At 37.2% G+C, this 16130-nt stretch overlaps 1 protein-coding gene across 1 annotated transcript; it reads right to left on the bottom strand.

Moving 5' to 3' along the window:
- Positions 1 to 4165: 4165 nt before the first annotated feature.
- On the bottom strand, positions 4166 to 5401 carry LOC111622629. The gene has a single exon (XM_023365035.1). It carries the CDS (start codon positions 5399 to 5401, stop codon positions 4286 to 4288), a length of 1116 nt encoding a protein of 371 aa, XP_023220803.1. The 3' UTR covers positions 4166 to 4285.
- Between the last annotated feature and the right edge of the window lie 10729 nt (positions 5402 to 16130).

The following is a 16130-nucleotide window of genomic DNA, read 5'->3' as shown; positions in this document are numbered from 1 at the left end:
GAAAAAAAATATCGTCTGCTTACAAAATAGCGAAACTGAGCATGCGCGAAGTGACAGTATCGTCTGGTAAAGTAAATAGTCTACAAGTAAGTTCAAACTTTTATGTTTATTTATTTGAAAAATAACAATAAATGTAGCAGTTGTGATAAATGGGCACACTGTTCTTGTGCCAATATTGAAGAAAGCGATAGTTTAACCATTTTAATTTGTCCTTCTTGTAGTCTATAGTCTATAAAAATAAAATCCCCATCTTACCTCATAGGTGGGGTAAGATGGTGCATTTACATATAGACTAATTTTAAAATATTAAATTTTCTTGTTTTTAAAAACGTTTTTCAAAAATTAAATTTTGTAGACTAATAGTCTATATTTTACCAAATGTTGTAGTTGCTGAGAATAAAAAAATTAGACTATTTTTCTCATTAAAGTAGTTGCCATCTTATGACTTTTCATTTTTGCATTGAAATACATTGGAGTAAATGATTTTGTAATTATTTAACAATCTTTGAACTTTTTTACTTGCTTTTGGCTACATTAAAGCATTTTTGAAAATATACAGTAAGGTTCCATATTACCACCTAATTTTCTCTAAGCCTACTTTCTGACTTTTTGTACAAAAGCCTTTAAAAACCATACTTATAGTTACACTAACAAAAAATCCAATTAGGAACATTTAGTTTAATAGTTACAAGTACTTTCTGCACAAAAAATGTAGGTGTAGTTATGATACCTTGTTTACAATTAACTAAAATGTAATTGGGGTTCCATAATACCATCTTCTCCTCTACTAAAAAAGCAAAAGGGTTAATTCTGAGGATAAAGAATATATTTTGGAAATATTTCAAGTGTAAATAAAAATTAAATTTTAAATTAAATCTGATCTCATCAGATATCGGTGGGAACAGAGGATGAAAATGAACCTCCTCTTTCTAACATACAGTGGGGCCCTTTCAGTTTAGGTCATTAAAATAGTAAGACGTGTTCTCATCGTTCTACTGTTTTTTGACTGATTCACTGGAGAAGCATGGTAAGTAGACCATCTATTTGTGCTTTGGTAGTCTTGTGTGTCACAGCTGCTAATATTTGCTAGAAATTAATAATATAGTAGTAGATAAGTAGAATAAGCAAAGGTAAAATTAATCTGGACATCATGACTCGATCCCGTGCTCCCACTGCCATGGATTTCGAAGACTGTAGCCATAGAACAGCAGCCATAGAAGCTGTGGATTCTAGCCGAAATTTAAAAAAGGAGATAAGAGAAAGCATCCTGACCAACCTTCAGTTAGCCCAGGACATGTTCTCATCCTTATTAGAATGTTTCAACGAACTTAAAGACCAAAATACATACAACGAAATCGTTAAGCCTACCTCCTCCAACTCAAAGTTTGCGTAATTACGTAAAAATTTGTGTAATTGTGCTAAACTGCTATAAAGTAGTGCAACATTTGATTGCTAATAACTCTGATCAACACTTTTAATGAATGCTACAAATTTAAAATAGAGTTTGTATACTTTTAACGTAGTTATTAACTAAATTTTATTAAAATTTATTAAAAGACACTCCGACAGTTCCCTTGTAAGTCGAAGATGGAATTGATGTAATCAAAATATCGAACATTTTTCAATAAAAAATCATTGAAAATTGAAAATAGCATAATTTGACAAGATTGAAAAAAGCATATAATCGGCCATGGTACAACACAATATGTATTCTCCCGAGGAAGCTCTGACTTTAATTATCTCCTTGAAGTTAAACAAATTGCAATATATAATGTTACGACAAAGTACAGTATTATAGAAAAAGTATTAATATTTATCTATCTTACCACAGCATTAAGAAAGAAAAAAACCTGTTATCCATCAGATGCTGCCCATAATATTACAGAAGATAAAACTGATATATAATTTCAAGTTTTAGTGGGCCTAACGACAGAAGCTCTTTTTATCAATCTAACAGATATCTTATAAAAAAAACTAATACAATTGTAATTTGAAGAATATTACCAATGTTTTCAAGTGGGGTTTGGATGGCAGTAGAACACAGAGTCAATAAAAACAAAGAACATCAAAAGAAAATTTCAAAGACGCTAATATAATTGCGTCGTCGTTGGTACATATACAAACTTTTGCTTATGACAAAAACAAAAAAAAAGTAATTTTATGGCAAAATCTTAGACCAAGTTCTACCAGATATTGCAGACCAATTCGTTTTCACTTTGTAAAAGAAACCAACAAAAAGAGTCTGTATGAATTTACTCAATTTACAAAGTACCAAATTATATACAAAAATTTTACTTTAAAGGTAAATCACGAGTTTACCGAAACCATGGTCAATAACTAAAGTCTGTAATGCTTTAACATCAAATATATCGACTCAAAGGTGTTACATATGTAGTGCCACATCCAGCCAACAGGACAATCTACCTAGCATTAAAATGACACAATGTAACAAAAAACATTTTCATTTGGTTTAGCGTCTTTTCATTTGTCCCATGAAATTCATAGAATGCATTCTTCACATAGCGTATCGAATGGATATTAAAAAATGGCAAGTGAGCAAAACCGAAGAGAAAGAGTCAGTATTAACAAGAAAAAAAAATATATATATATATTTTTTTTTTTTTTTTCTTGTTGATCAATAACTTATCATATATATAAGTTATCAATAACTAATGTATATATATAAGTTATTGATAGCTTTATAAATTAAATATCAAACTCAGCTTCCTTTTAAAACACTTAATAAAACATTTAACACCTTATAACGCTAAGAACATTTATTAAATCACAAATGTTTTCAGCCTAACAGTAATTCGGCAAAATTTTTTACGAATGTCACTCTCACTGCAGAGATAACTGGTATCAATACGACCCTAATAGAAAGATTTATAGTTATATTACAAGCACTGGAATCTAACTACGAAATTGATACAAGCAAATTCGAAATATACACGAAGGAAACAGTGGAGTAATATGTAATGCTTTATCATTAGTCTCCAATGTCAGTCACTCTTCGCAAAGTTTTAATACACGGATCAAAATTTATATCTTCGTTATTTGTTCCAATAGGACAATTGTCAGAAGCGCAAGAGACTAGACGTAAGGAATTTAGAAAAAATTTGTGAGAGTTATTCCCAGAAAACTTTTAGAATAAACACTAATATAGCGATTTTACATAATCTTTTAATTTCTTCAGATCCTGTCATTACAAACCTTAGATCACTTGGTAGGAAGAAAAAACAGGCCATTAACCGTGTGAGAAGCTGGGGGGTAGAGCGTCAAACTCTAAACCCCTTTGATCGGGGACAGATAGGCGAGATCCACTCATGTTGTCACTGGATGGCTTTTTCTGTGTTTCAGTCGAAGGTGGGAAAATAGTAAAAATTTTCCACTCTTGTCAGGACTGAAACCAGTTAAGAAATAATGCGTCTAAACTCGCAATTTTCATGCTTATAGTGATTATTGGAGAGTTTTTAAAATATCCAGCACGGAGGAGCAATGGGTAAGTTGAAAAGATATCTTTGGGCATCAGAAGTCCGCACAACGCCCATTTAACAAGTAAAACAATTTAATGAGCTAAAGCAAGGAGTACATAGAAGGTACAGCACTAAGCTTGTATACAGTTACACTATACATCTTCTTCTGAATTTTCCGATGGTTTAGCTGTTTTTAATGTTGATTTAGTGAAATTTAAGGAGCACATAGAAGTAATAAAATATAATAATGATAATTTAATAAATGTGTCAACCGGTATGCAAATAGACCAGCAATGGTATAAATAATAGAGGGCACTAAGATAGATTAGTTAACATCATAAGAATTATACATTGTCCAGGAAATGAATTTTTGTTGTATTCTAAATTGTTTTTTTTTAAAGTAGTGCAAATGTACACTGTCAAATTTTGAAAGATAATATGTTTTTAATGGAAAAGAAATCTGTATGTATATTTATTTATTTTTTAAAAATGGTNGTATATAGAACAAACTGTGACAGTTACTCCAATAGATATTCTGGCTGCCACAGCTTGCAGCTCTGTTGTTATTTGTACCGGTAAGGATGGAATGCAATTTGAAATCAAAATAGCCACACCACCACTAACACGGTTGTGGCTATCATCATCCTTGCAATAGAGATTAAATCCTTTTGAAAAAATATTTTCTCCAGGTTTTAGATGTGTTTCCTGTAGTGCCACGCAGAGAGATGAGGTAGATGATGTCAAGTGTTTAATGTCAGAAAAGTTGTTGCAAAAACCACGACAGTTCCATTGGATTATTTTATAATCCATTATGTGTTTGAGGCAGCATTTTTAGCAAGGTTATCCCTCTTTAATTTCACAGGGGCTTTTTCTTTTAAAGGTGACGTTGGTGGTGTCACCTCCTTATTAGTCTCTTCGTCTGAAAAGTCAGAGAACTCACTCATAGACTGAGTCTCCGATTTTTTGGATTTAGAGAGGGCTGCTTTCATTTGTTGTTTATTAAGAGGGTTCTTACTGGCTTTTTTGGAACCCACATTCCTAGTTGTTACCCCTGTTTTAGGTATGATTGGTTTTGTCTTGTTTTGTTCTTTTTCTTTGGTAGATAGTATCAGCAGACATTTTTCATGGCGAGTCAGAGATTCAATTGGTGAAACAGAAATGTCTGTCTGAACTCCACATGTCTTTGTGGATTTCAGAACAGCAGCAAATGTCTTCTGTTTCACTGGTGCACTTAAAGTGACCATGCGACGTGCCTCTGGGTAAGATATGTTATTAACAGTCTTCAATCGCTGAATTTCTTTCTCTTTCTGCCATGCAGTGCATTTTCGTGAGTAGGCAGGATAGGCATCTTTGCAGTTTACACAGCATGCAGTGCTGGTACACTCAGTACTCTGGTGACCTTCAACTCCACACTGTGCACATAAACTTTTGCCTCGACAGGATGTTTGGGAATGTCCAAATCGCTGGCATTTGAAACAACGCAGCGGATTTGGAATATATGGGCGAACCGAGCAGCGCAAATATCCTGCGGTAAGAAAAGATGGTATTGTTCGTTTGTTAAATGTGACGATTAAATGCTTTGTAGGAATTATCTTGCCATCTCGACGAATGGAGATGCGTCGTACAGCAGTAACTCCTTGGTCTGAAAGGCCAATCTGAATATCTGATTCGTCCTCAGACATCAGATCAATTTCAGATATCACACCACGTGATAAGTTCAAACTTGTGTGTGATGTGATAGTGACTTGTATGTCTCCTAGAGACTTCAAATTCAAAAGTTTTCCTGACTGTTGAGAGGAAGCTGTTTCTACGAGTAGATCTCCCGACCTCAATTTTTGGATTTTTTTAACATGCCCAATAGTTGATTCAAAAAGTTTCTGGATTAAAAAAGGAGAGCGTTTAGACAGGTGTTTCTCCTGTAGCATGAACGATAAGGTAGGTTGGTTGATTGGAGGAATTAACCTCCTTTGGTGGCAGTGCCTTGGTAAATGTTTTAGATTTTAAAAAATCCATATTTAGAGATAATCATTCAGCTCCTAGTGACCCCACCCACCACGGGGCCAAACGAGGGGATGCCGTCACATGGGAAACTCCCATAGACCGTCACACCAGGGTTTCCCAGGAGCTATACCCTCACAATGCAGTCAAGAAGAGCACATCTTGTCTGACGTGTCTGCCCGGTCTGCATCGATCAGTTGACTCCAAGCCGAAGTCAAGAATGACTCAACGACCAGCCGATTGACTCAAACGAAGCCTGATTTGAGCCTCCCGTTTATCCGAAGCGGGGGCCAAAGTAGTGTGTTGGGGACATTATGTTGCCCCTCAACTACCAGGATCCCCCTTTCCGGCATACGGGACACCACGCACGGCAAACACGTGGGTGGGCGTTCAGATCCCAGGGATGGTAAAGAAAAATTACTAAACCATCTCTGGGAGGTCCCCTCACCACGGACAGGAACCCACATCGAGTGGTCTAGTGCGATCTTACTTGTTAGAATAACTAACTTGAAAATAACTGGATGAATTTTATCGAGCAAGTTTATAAGAAATATAATATTTCCAGAAAATAATAATAATTGTTTTATTTCGCGTTCGATAAATATAACAGGTTTTTAGATAATTTTTTTCCCTTTTGCTACAGTTGGAAAATCGCTATTTTCTGTTTTAAATAAACATATTTCGCTATTGTATCAAGTAAGTTTATAAGAAATAATAATTATTATTCTCCGGAAATATTATATTATTTTATTTCGTGTTCAATAAATATAACAAGTTTTAGATAAATTTCTTTATTGTCAGAATGTCAGATTCGGAATTTGACATCGAAGAACTGTCTGAGAGTGAATCAGACAGCTGCATCACCGTTAGCGAAAATTAATCATCAGATCTCAGCGACAATGGAGTCGACACCTCTAAAAAAATTGGGTGGAAATAAATATGGATAATCCTCCAAAACCTCTTCCGCGATTTCCTTTTCAGGAAAGTTCAGGCTGTAACTTCACCCTTATGGTCAGCGGAGACTTTAACGCCAAGTCTCCAGTATGGCATGCCCCAAAAGAAGACCCGCGGGGGTTCAGTGTAACTGAATTTATGGCCAAACACCGCTTGGTCTCCTGTAACAGTAGTCCTCTGCCGACTTATTACTGCCCTAGAAGAGAAAGCTGGGTGAATTTGTTCCTCGCCAATTACAAAGTGCACAGGAATATTGTCAACTGCAACACCCTTGACGACAGTAGTGCCAGCAATCACAGGTACATAAAAACAACCCTTGATTGCACGAACTCCTCCATTAACAAACATCTGAACCTAGTAAACAAAACCAATTGGAATAAATTTCAAGATCTCTTCAAGCACTATTGGGCACATCCACAACAACAAGAGCTCAGTAACATCAAAGGTGAGGAACTCGCTAACCATCTCACTTACTCAATCCTTGTCTCCTATCAGCAGTCGACCAAAACCAAAACAAAAAATCGTCTAAATGCACCATGGTGGACTCCATTTCTTAACACACAGAGACAAAAGGTCAGGCATCTTTATAAAATTTTTAAAAGAGAAAGCGATTTAACTCCGAAAGAAAGTAAAAAAAACATAACTATATCAGGGAGTTCAATATTTACAAGACCGAAATAAACAAGGCAAGGACTAGCGCTTGGAAAAAATTCTGTTCTGACATTGGTAACAAAAAGAATTGGAGTGACCCCTACCACATTATATTAAAACCTAGTAAAGCGGTCAATATTCCGGCTAATATTAGCAAAGGAAATGGCACTCTTACAACTAACCTTGATGACACATACAACCATCTCCTGGACACTCACTTTCCTATCGACGACCCAGAAAAAGACACAAAAACGCAAAAAAGCTTAAGGAACAGTACCCATACTGCACCTAACTCCAAAAACAATAGCATATTTAAATACAAAGAGATACAACAGGCAATCACCTCATTACATAACAAAAAAGCGCCAGGGTACGACGGGATCACTCCCATCATGGCCAAAAAAGCGTTTGAGGCCATTCCAATGGCTTTCGTTATCACTTATAACAAATGTCTGGAGCAACACTGCTTCCCCAAATGCTGGAAAAAGGCTATTATTAAGTTTATTCCTAAAATAGGCAAAAAGAACACCGACGAAGCAACTAACTTCAGGCCAATCAGTCTGCTACCTGTCCTTGGCAAGGTCTATGATGGGCTCTTAATAAACTGGATAAACTTTTACCTCTACAGTAATCAACTTATGCACCCTAACCAGTATGGGTTTGTCCCCAAAAAGTCAACATATCACATACTGCATAGGACCATCCATTTCATTAATAAGGCGTGGAACAAAGATCACCACGCTCTTATGATCTCAATCGACTACAAAAACACCTTTAATTCCCTCTGGTGGCCAGCCCTGTTGCACCGTCTGAAGGAGTTCAACTGCCCGAAAAATCTCTATTTAACTTTAAGGGATTACCTTCATGAGAGGGAGGTCAGCATTGTAGACACGGCATCCCCAATCTCAAGAGAGATTAACTGTCGCTGCCCACAGGGTTCACGCTCAGGACCCGGGCTCTGGAACATTATGTTCAACAACCTACTCTCCACCAGCATGACGAACATCAATGCCCCCTGGACAATCCAGGGCTTTGCCGACGACACGCTAGCTTTACTTTCTGGCAAAAACAGCAAAAAGCTTCAAATAGAGGCAAACAAGCTTCTAATGACCATCTACAATTGGAGCACAGCCAACAAATTGACCATCAATATTAGGAAATCGGCGTGCATGCTTTTATCAAAAGGCCGTCAACTTCAAAAACCTCCTTCCTTATATATTAACAAGGAGAAGATCCAACACACTGCCAACCTTAAGTACCTTGGCATCATTTTTGACCAAGGGCTAAAATGGAACAAGCAGATCGAATACGCATGCAGTAAAGCCGCCAAAATGGTTAACCTTCTCTGTTACCTCACGGGAAAGCAATGGGGAATGAACAGGAACACCATAACGAACATCTACAAGCAGGTAATTGAGCCCATTCTGCTATATGGAGCCCCTATATGGGGTCAGGCGGCCATGAAAGTTCACAATAAAAGGGCACTACAAAAAGTACAACGGATCTGTCTCATGAGGGCCACAGGGGCCTATTGCACTGCCCCAACCTCGGCTCATCAGGTGCTCGCAAGTATTCAACCAGTTTACTTGAGAGCCAAGGCTCTCATGGCAACTTGGAGGCTTAACAACCTGGTAATTTCCAAGAAGTATGAGAAAGATCTTTACTCCTACATAAACATTGGGATTTTACCCAACTTGGATATTGAAAGCTTCCTGCATCCTAACCTCAAATTCACGAACAAATGCAACTATGTCCCCATTCTCCACCCTGCAAACACACCAGATATCAATCTCAATGCCCGGGACGATTCTCAAACTATGAATCATATCATCTATACAGACGGGTCTAAGCAGAGCAATCGGGTAGGAGCCGGGATAGCACACTTAAACACCAAAAGGAATCTCTTTATCTGGCAAGAGGGCTTTCGGCTGCCCAATTTCAGCACTATTTACCAAGCTGAGCTCTTTGCCATCTACAAAGCACTTCATTATGTCAACAGCATTAGCTATCTTAATAACAAGTGTATCACCATCTGCTCTGACAGCAGGGCAGCCTTATTAAGTATAAGGAACAACAAAATGGATGACAACCTACATAGTAAAATTAACAGTGAACTTGCGAACACTAAGGGTAATATCACATTCCAATGGACGCGTGCCCACGCCGGCGATACTGGCAACAAGGAGGCAGATCGCCTGGCCAAGGAGGCTGCTAACAGTGACACAAACCCGCATATTCTTCATATATCCCCAAAAACTGTCAAAAATCTAATTCACCAAACCATTGTCCATATGTGGCAACGGCAGTGGGAAGAAGAAAAAACAGGAAGGATCACTTTTGAATTCTTCCCGAGTATCAATCAACAGCTCCATCTACATTACATCAACATAGACTATATAAGCACGCAACTTTTTACGAACCATGGGAATTTCACGTCCTACCTACACAGGTTCGGGCACAGGGACACTAACTATTGTGACTGTGACGATACTTCTGTTCAGCATACGAAACACCTTATCTTCGATTGTATCACCTTCCAACACCAAAGAACCAAACTTATTCAAACGGTGATCCAAAAAGGCTTAGGATGGCCGTGTGCTGCCAACATCCTGGTGAACAATAAAAACATCTACGAAGAGCTAATGAAATTTATCATAGAAACCAAAGCACTGGAAATAAGAAAAATAGAAGATTAACCTGCCAGGGTACTTCCACTGCACGCGAATTTCTACTATATAAATGCCAGGTATTCACGCGGCTTCTCTGGTACTCGTGTGTACCCTTTGTGGGTTTACCGTTACCCCCCTTTGTATCTCCTATTATGTAATCATTGTATGGGGCAGGATCCCTATTGCTTACAGGGGCTGTTGCCTTACTTTTTGTATCTGGCATTCACAACATTTAGGTGAATGATTTCAACTGTTTCTTTTCTGTTGTTACTGCACATTAGTGAACAGTCTGCGATATATTAAACAGGGGCACTATAGTGTAATTAGGTTTTATACCCGCTACCGCCTCTTGCTAATAATGTAACTTTTATATTGTGTGTATTTATCTTGTAATTACAAATTGTTTTCAATAAATTTCTTGGTGCGGCCCACGACCTCCCTCTTCCTCTAAACTTCTCTTCCAACTACCTTCATCCCCTTTCGGCCCCTGTCACTTAACTTTCACTAATGTCTACTCTTCTCACTTCTTTCAACCCCTTCGAGGATATACCTATGAGTAATGCCTCCTATCCCCTTTACTTTACTTTACTTGTAACTTCATCCTTACAGATTACTTTGACCCTTTAAAGTTCTTTTTATTATTTTTTGACTTGGAATTAATCAATATGATTGTAACCGAAACGAACAACTACTCAATGCAACAGGCACGGTCATCAAGGGATCACTGGGAGCCAGTGACAGTCGAAGAAATATATATATTTCTAACGATTTGTATATTGCAAGGACTGTTATACAAACCCAGTGAGAAAATGTACTGGTCCAAAAATGAACTTTTAAAGACCCCGATTTTCGGTAAACTAATGAGAAGAACAAGATATGAGGAAATAAAAAAAAATGACATTTTGCAGACAATAGCAATTTTAATCCCAAAACACATGATAATCCAAAACTTTGGAAGATTCTGGTCTTCACCCTTCTGGATTTGGCTGGTCTTCACCCTTCAAAAGGTATTGGTGAGTCAACCGAGGATGCCCAATTCTCAAATGACTAAGAATAACTTCAGATCTCCTGCCATACTGTTTATTACGTGTCCAATTTTCTATCATCAGTTTGATCTCGTGTAGTTTATTGTGGATTTGGGCATTCCACATATTTTGCCATCTCTCTGCTAGTTGCTTTTTAACAACTAGCTTCAAATCACCACTATGGGAGGTGTTGACCTTTTAGATCAGCATCTCCATGATTATACTGTGGAAAGAAAAAAAAAGAAGTATTACAAAAAACTGTTCTTTCAATTATTAGACATTTCACTATATAATGCCTATGTGTTGTATCAAAAAAATGATGGACAGAAACCAAACGTGTTATTTCGATTGACTCTGATAGAAGCCTGATAACCATACCACACCGTAACGATGACCAGTAAACATGGTCGGACGAGAACTGCAGGTCCGTTAAAACTTACTAAAAAACATTTCCCGGACTTCATTCCACCGACCGACAAAAAAGTAGCTCCCACTAGATGTTGTGCTGTCTGTTGTAAAAACAACAAGGAAAAAAATTAGACCCTAAACAAGGTACCAATGTGAACAATTTCAGGTGGCCTTGTGTCCAGCCCCTTGTTTCAAGATTTACCATACAAAAAAAATTTTTAATATTATTTCAGATTTAACTGTACCACTGATTTTTAATATTATTTTGGTTTTAACTGTAATTTGTATTGGTATAGATTGCTTATTTTATATTCTGATTTGTATTCTCTTTTTATCATTATACTTTTTTATATTTTTATCTCTTTATTTTGATATTTTTTATTTTTTTTTGTGATTATAGCTATGTACTATACAATATGTAAAGTATGGTACAGTTGTCCCTTGATAATCTGATAGGTATAAGACCAAAGGGGTGTCGGATTACTGAAAGTGTCCGGATTACCGAAAGTGATAACATATTTGTCATTGTTTTCCTAGCAGTAGCCTACAATATTCTTACGTTTTATAAGTAAAATGCTGCCGAGGTTAATATGGAAATAAAACACCCATTTCAATTGAATGAAATATGTTTATTAAAAAAAATATGAAAGCCAATAAATGTACAGTACAGTACATACAGTATGTATAGTGACATGCTTCTGTGCAAGCAGACACGTAATGGGGACCAGGACTACGATGACCTTGACGGGAGGTGCGTTGGACTACTGAGCATGTCGAATTACAAAACGTCGGACTATCAAGGGACAACTGTATATTATGTATATTTGTAAATATTTTATTATTTTTCATTTATGTTACTTATAAATTTACTTTTATGCCATTAAATTTATTTTCATTTTAAGTTGTGTCATGTTTCATTTCTTAAATTATTTTTAAATGCTAACCAATGCTAACCGACGAATGGCAGCTTTCCAGCGCGATGGTAAGTCATGNGACATACTGGTTCGTCATCTCCCTTCAAAAGGTATTGATGAGTCAGTCGTGTGTGTCCAATTCTCAAACGAGTAAGGATAACCTCAGATCTCCTATCATATTGCCTATTATGTGTCCAATTTTCTACCAAAGGTTTGATCTCGTGAAGTTTATTATAGATTTGTGCATTCCACCCATTTTGCCATCTCTCTGCTAATCGTTTTTTAACGACTAGCTTCAAATCACCACCTTCAATACGCATTGTATGCTGTGAAGGACTTGCTGACTTAGCAACTGTATCAGCTTCTTCATTACCTCTTATACCCACGTGGCCTGGGACCCAACAGAACTTCACAAAAAAATTTCTCGTAGTGAAATGACAAATTAGTTTTCTAATTTTAATAACTATGGAGTGAGAACTACATTCATACGAAATCAAAGCCTGAAGTGCACTAACTGAGTCAGTGTAAATCACGCAGCAACAATGACCTTTCTGATTTATATACTTTAAAGCTAAATAAATAGCCTGCAACTCCGCAGAAAAGATAGAAGAATTCGGTGCTATTTGTTCTGCCACAATTTAATCCTGGCAAACAAAAGCTAAGCCAACACAGTTATCCGATTTAGATCCATCGGTGTATATAGGAATTAAATTCCTGTTACAATGCTGAATTTCTGCAAAGTGCTGTCTATAGACGTAGTCTGGCGTGGTTTCTTTAGGGAGCTGCTTTAAGCTTAAATCAACATCAATCAGTGAAGTTGACCAAGGTGAAATACTATTAACCTCAACATGTGAGATGTTGCTTGTGTCTAGGTCAATCGTGCTGCTTACATTCTCCATTCAAATGTGGAATGTAGGGACACAACTCATCCGGGCAGCAAATAATCTTTTCAGCTGAGTATCTGGACAATCAGCTGTAAGTTTTTTCTGAAATTTTTGTTTAATGTAATAAAAAAGAGACAACTGTTCTCTCCTAAAAGATAGTGAAGGCTCATAAGCATACACATACAAACTTTGTACAAAAGAAGTTCAAAATGCACCAGTGCACAAACGCAAAGCTCGATGATGGATTAGATCCAGCATCCGAAGAGTAGATTCTCGCGCAAAGCCATAAACAATGCAACCATAGTCCAGCTTAGAGCAAACAAGAGCCCTATAAATCCTGAGCATCAAGACTTTGTCTGCTCACCAGGATGAGCAGCATAGTACCTTTAAAAGGTTTAGAGATTTTAAACATCTACTCTTCAGGTTGCGCAAGTGTGGCAAAAATGTCAGTTTTTTATCAAAACAATCACACAAAAATTTACCTTTATTCACCATTGGAATTTTATCCCCATTTAAATAAATTTCCGGATCCAAGTGCAGACCACGCCTTCGGCAAAAGTGGATGCATGATGTCTTCGCTGCATTAAATGTGAAGCCATTGGTCTTGGACCAATCATATATGCAGTTTAGGGAGGTTTGCAGTTGTCTGTCGCTAAAACTCATATTACTAGACTGGCAAAAAATCTGAAAGTCGTCCACATACAAAAAGTGTTTCACACTGAAAGAGAGACAGTTAGCTATGCTGTTAATTTTGATTAGGAACAGAGTCACACTCAAAATACAACCTTGAGGAACGCCTTCTTCTTGGATAAAATACCTAGATAGTGTGTTGCCCATCCTTACTTGAAATCTTCAATTCTGTAAAAAGTTTTTTATAAAAATCTGCATATTACCTCGTAATCCGAATTCATGCAAATCGCGAAGTATCCCGTATCTCCAGCATCGATCGTAAGCCTTCTCTATATCAAAGAATACAGACACTAAGTGCTGTCGTCGAACAAACGCTTCACGTATAAATGTTTCTAGTTTTACTAAATTGTCCGTGGTACTTCTGTTCCTACGAAATCCACTCTAATGTGGTGAAAAGTATTCGTTTTTCTCTAAGAGATACATTAGACATCTGTTTACCATTCTCTCGAAAAGTTTACAGAGACAACTCGTCAGAGAAATTGGTCTATAATTAGAGGGATTCTTGAAATCTTTACCTGGCTTGAGAATGGAAATAATGATAGATAGCCTCCAAGAGTCAGGAAAAGTATGTTCTGTCCATATTCTGTTAAACAGATTCAAAAGATTAGAGAGTTGTTTGACAGATTTTTAATCATGCTGTAGTGGATTTTATCTGGGCCTACAGCAGTATTCCACAAGCGAGAAATTGCTGTATGTAGTTCTATGCTGGTGAATGGCACATTATATTCCTCATTAGATAAGGAGTAAAAGTTTAAATATTGTTTTTCACTTTGGGCTTTATAAGCCTGAAAATTCCCATTAAACATTACATTGCTGGATGAAAAAGAAAACGTTTCACCCAACGTATCAGCAATATCCTGTATATCGCTGATTATTGTGCCATTATTTTCCAGCATGGACAGAGAGTGAAAAGCATATTTCCCGTTAATTTTATTAATTTTATCCCAGACTGCTTTTGAGCTAGTGGAAGATGTTATGCTAGAGACATACTTTTTCCAAAAATCCCTTTGGCTTTGCCTTCTAATTCTTCTGGCATTTGCCTTCGCTTTTTTAATGGCAATCAAATTGTTTGTAGTGGGGTACCTTCTGAAAATCCCCCAAGCTTTCTTTTGTGCTTTAAATGCTGCCTCGCAATTCTGGTTCCACCATGGTTTTGGATGCTTCGGGTATCTTGTTGATGTCTTTCCCATTGTTTTTTCAGCTGCCTGAATAATACTGGAAGTGACAACTTCAACTGCATCATTTATATCTTCTATGGCCAACGTTTATATCTTCTATGACGTTGGCCATAGAAGAAAAACAGGCCAATCGGCAGTTTCCAATTTCCAGCGTGGTGGACAAGCTGTTTCACAGCTTTCTCTGCCTCGATATATTAAAAATATTGGGAAGTGGTCACTGGAAAGTGGATTAGTTCCAACCTCCCATGTAAATGCTGAAAACAGATTTGAAGTGGCTAATGAGAGATCAATGGCAGTGAAAGTTCTTGATGAAGCATGGAAGTATGTCACTTCTCCAGTATTAAATAAATATAGTTGCTGATTACCTATGAGCCGTTCAATGGCTCTGCCTCGACGATTAATGTCGGGACTGCCCCACATAGGATTGTGGCCATTGAAATCTCCAAGTAAAAGGAATGGTGTTGGCAGCTGTTCAACTAATGCATCCAGTTCATCTTCGTTGACTCTGACATCTGGTGGCAAGTATATAGAGCAAACTGTGACAGTTACTCCAATAGATATTCTGGCTGCCACAGCTTGCAGCTCTGTTGTTATTTGTACCGGTAAGGATGGAATGCAATTTGAAATCAAAATAGCCACACCACCACTAACACGGTTGTGGCTATCATCATCCTTGCAATAGAGATTAAATCCTTTTGAAAAAATATTTTCTCCAGGTTTTAGATGTGTTTCCTGTAGTGCCACGCAGAGAGATGAGGTAGATGATGTCAAGTGTTTAATGTCAGAAAAGTTGTTGCAAAAACCACGACAGTTCCATTGGATTATTTTATAATCCATTATGTGTTTGAGGCAGCATTTTTAGCAAGGTTATCCCTCTTTAATTTCACAGGGGCTTTTTCTTTTAAAGGTGACGTTGGTGGTGTCACCTCCTTATTAGTCTCTTCGTCTGAAAAGTCAGAGAACTCACTCATAGACTGAGTCTCCGATTTTTTGGATTTAGAGAGGGCTGCTTTCATTTGTTGTTTATTAAGAGGGTTCTTACTGGCTTTTTTGGAACCCACATTCCTAGTTGTTACCCCTGTTTTAGGTATGATTGGTTTTGTCTTGTTTTGTTCTTTTTCTTTGGTAGATGGTATCAGCAGANAACGGTGATCCAAGAAGGCTTAGGATGGCCGTGTGCTGCCAACATCCTGGTGAACAATAAAAACATCTACGAAGAGCTAATGAAATTTATCATAGAAACCAAAGCACTGGAAATAAGAAAAATAGAAGATTAACCTGCC

The sequence above is a fragment of the Centruroides sculpturatus genome, unplaced genomic scaffold (assembly GCF_000671375.1).
Source record: "Centruroides sculpturatus isolate CEXI.00-Female unplaced genomic scaffold, Cexi_2.0 scaffold106, whole genome shotgun sequence".
NCBI classification, from domain to species: Eukaryota; Metazoa; Arthropoda; class Arachnida; order Scorpiones; family Buthidae; genus Centruroides; species Centruroides sculpturatus.
The sequence above is the reverse complement of the archived record's forward strand: the minus strand, read 5'-3'. Positions and strand labels throughout refer to the sequence as shown.

Excerpts from the sequence above, each read along its gene's own strand:
- LOC111622629 (XM_023365035.1), bottom strand. The coding sequence starts at position 5,401 with ATGCTACAGGAGAAACACCTGTCTAAACGCTCTCCTTTTTTAATCCAG.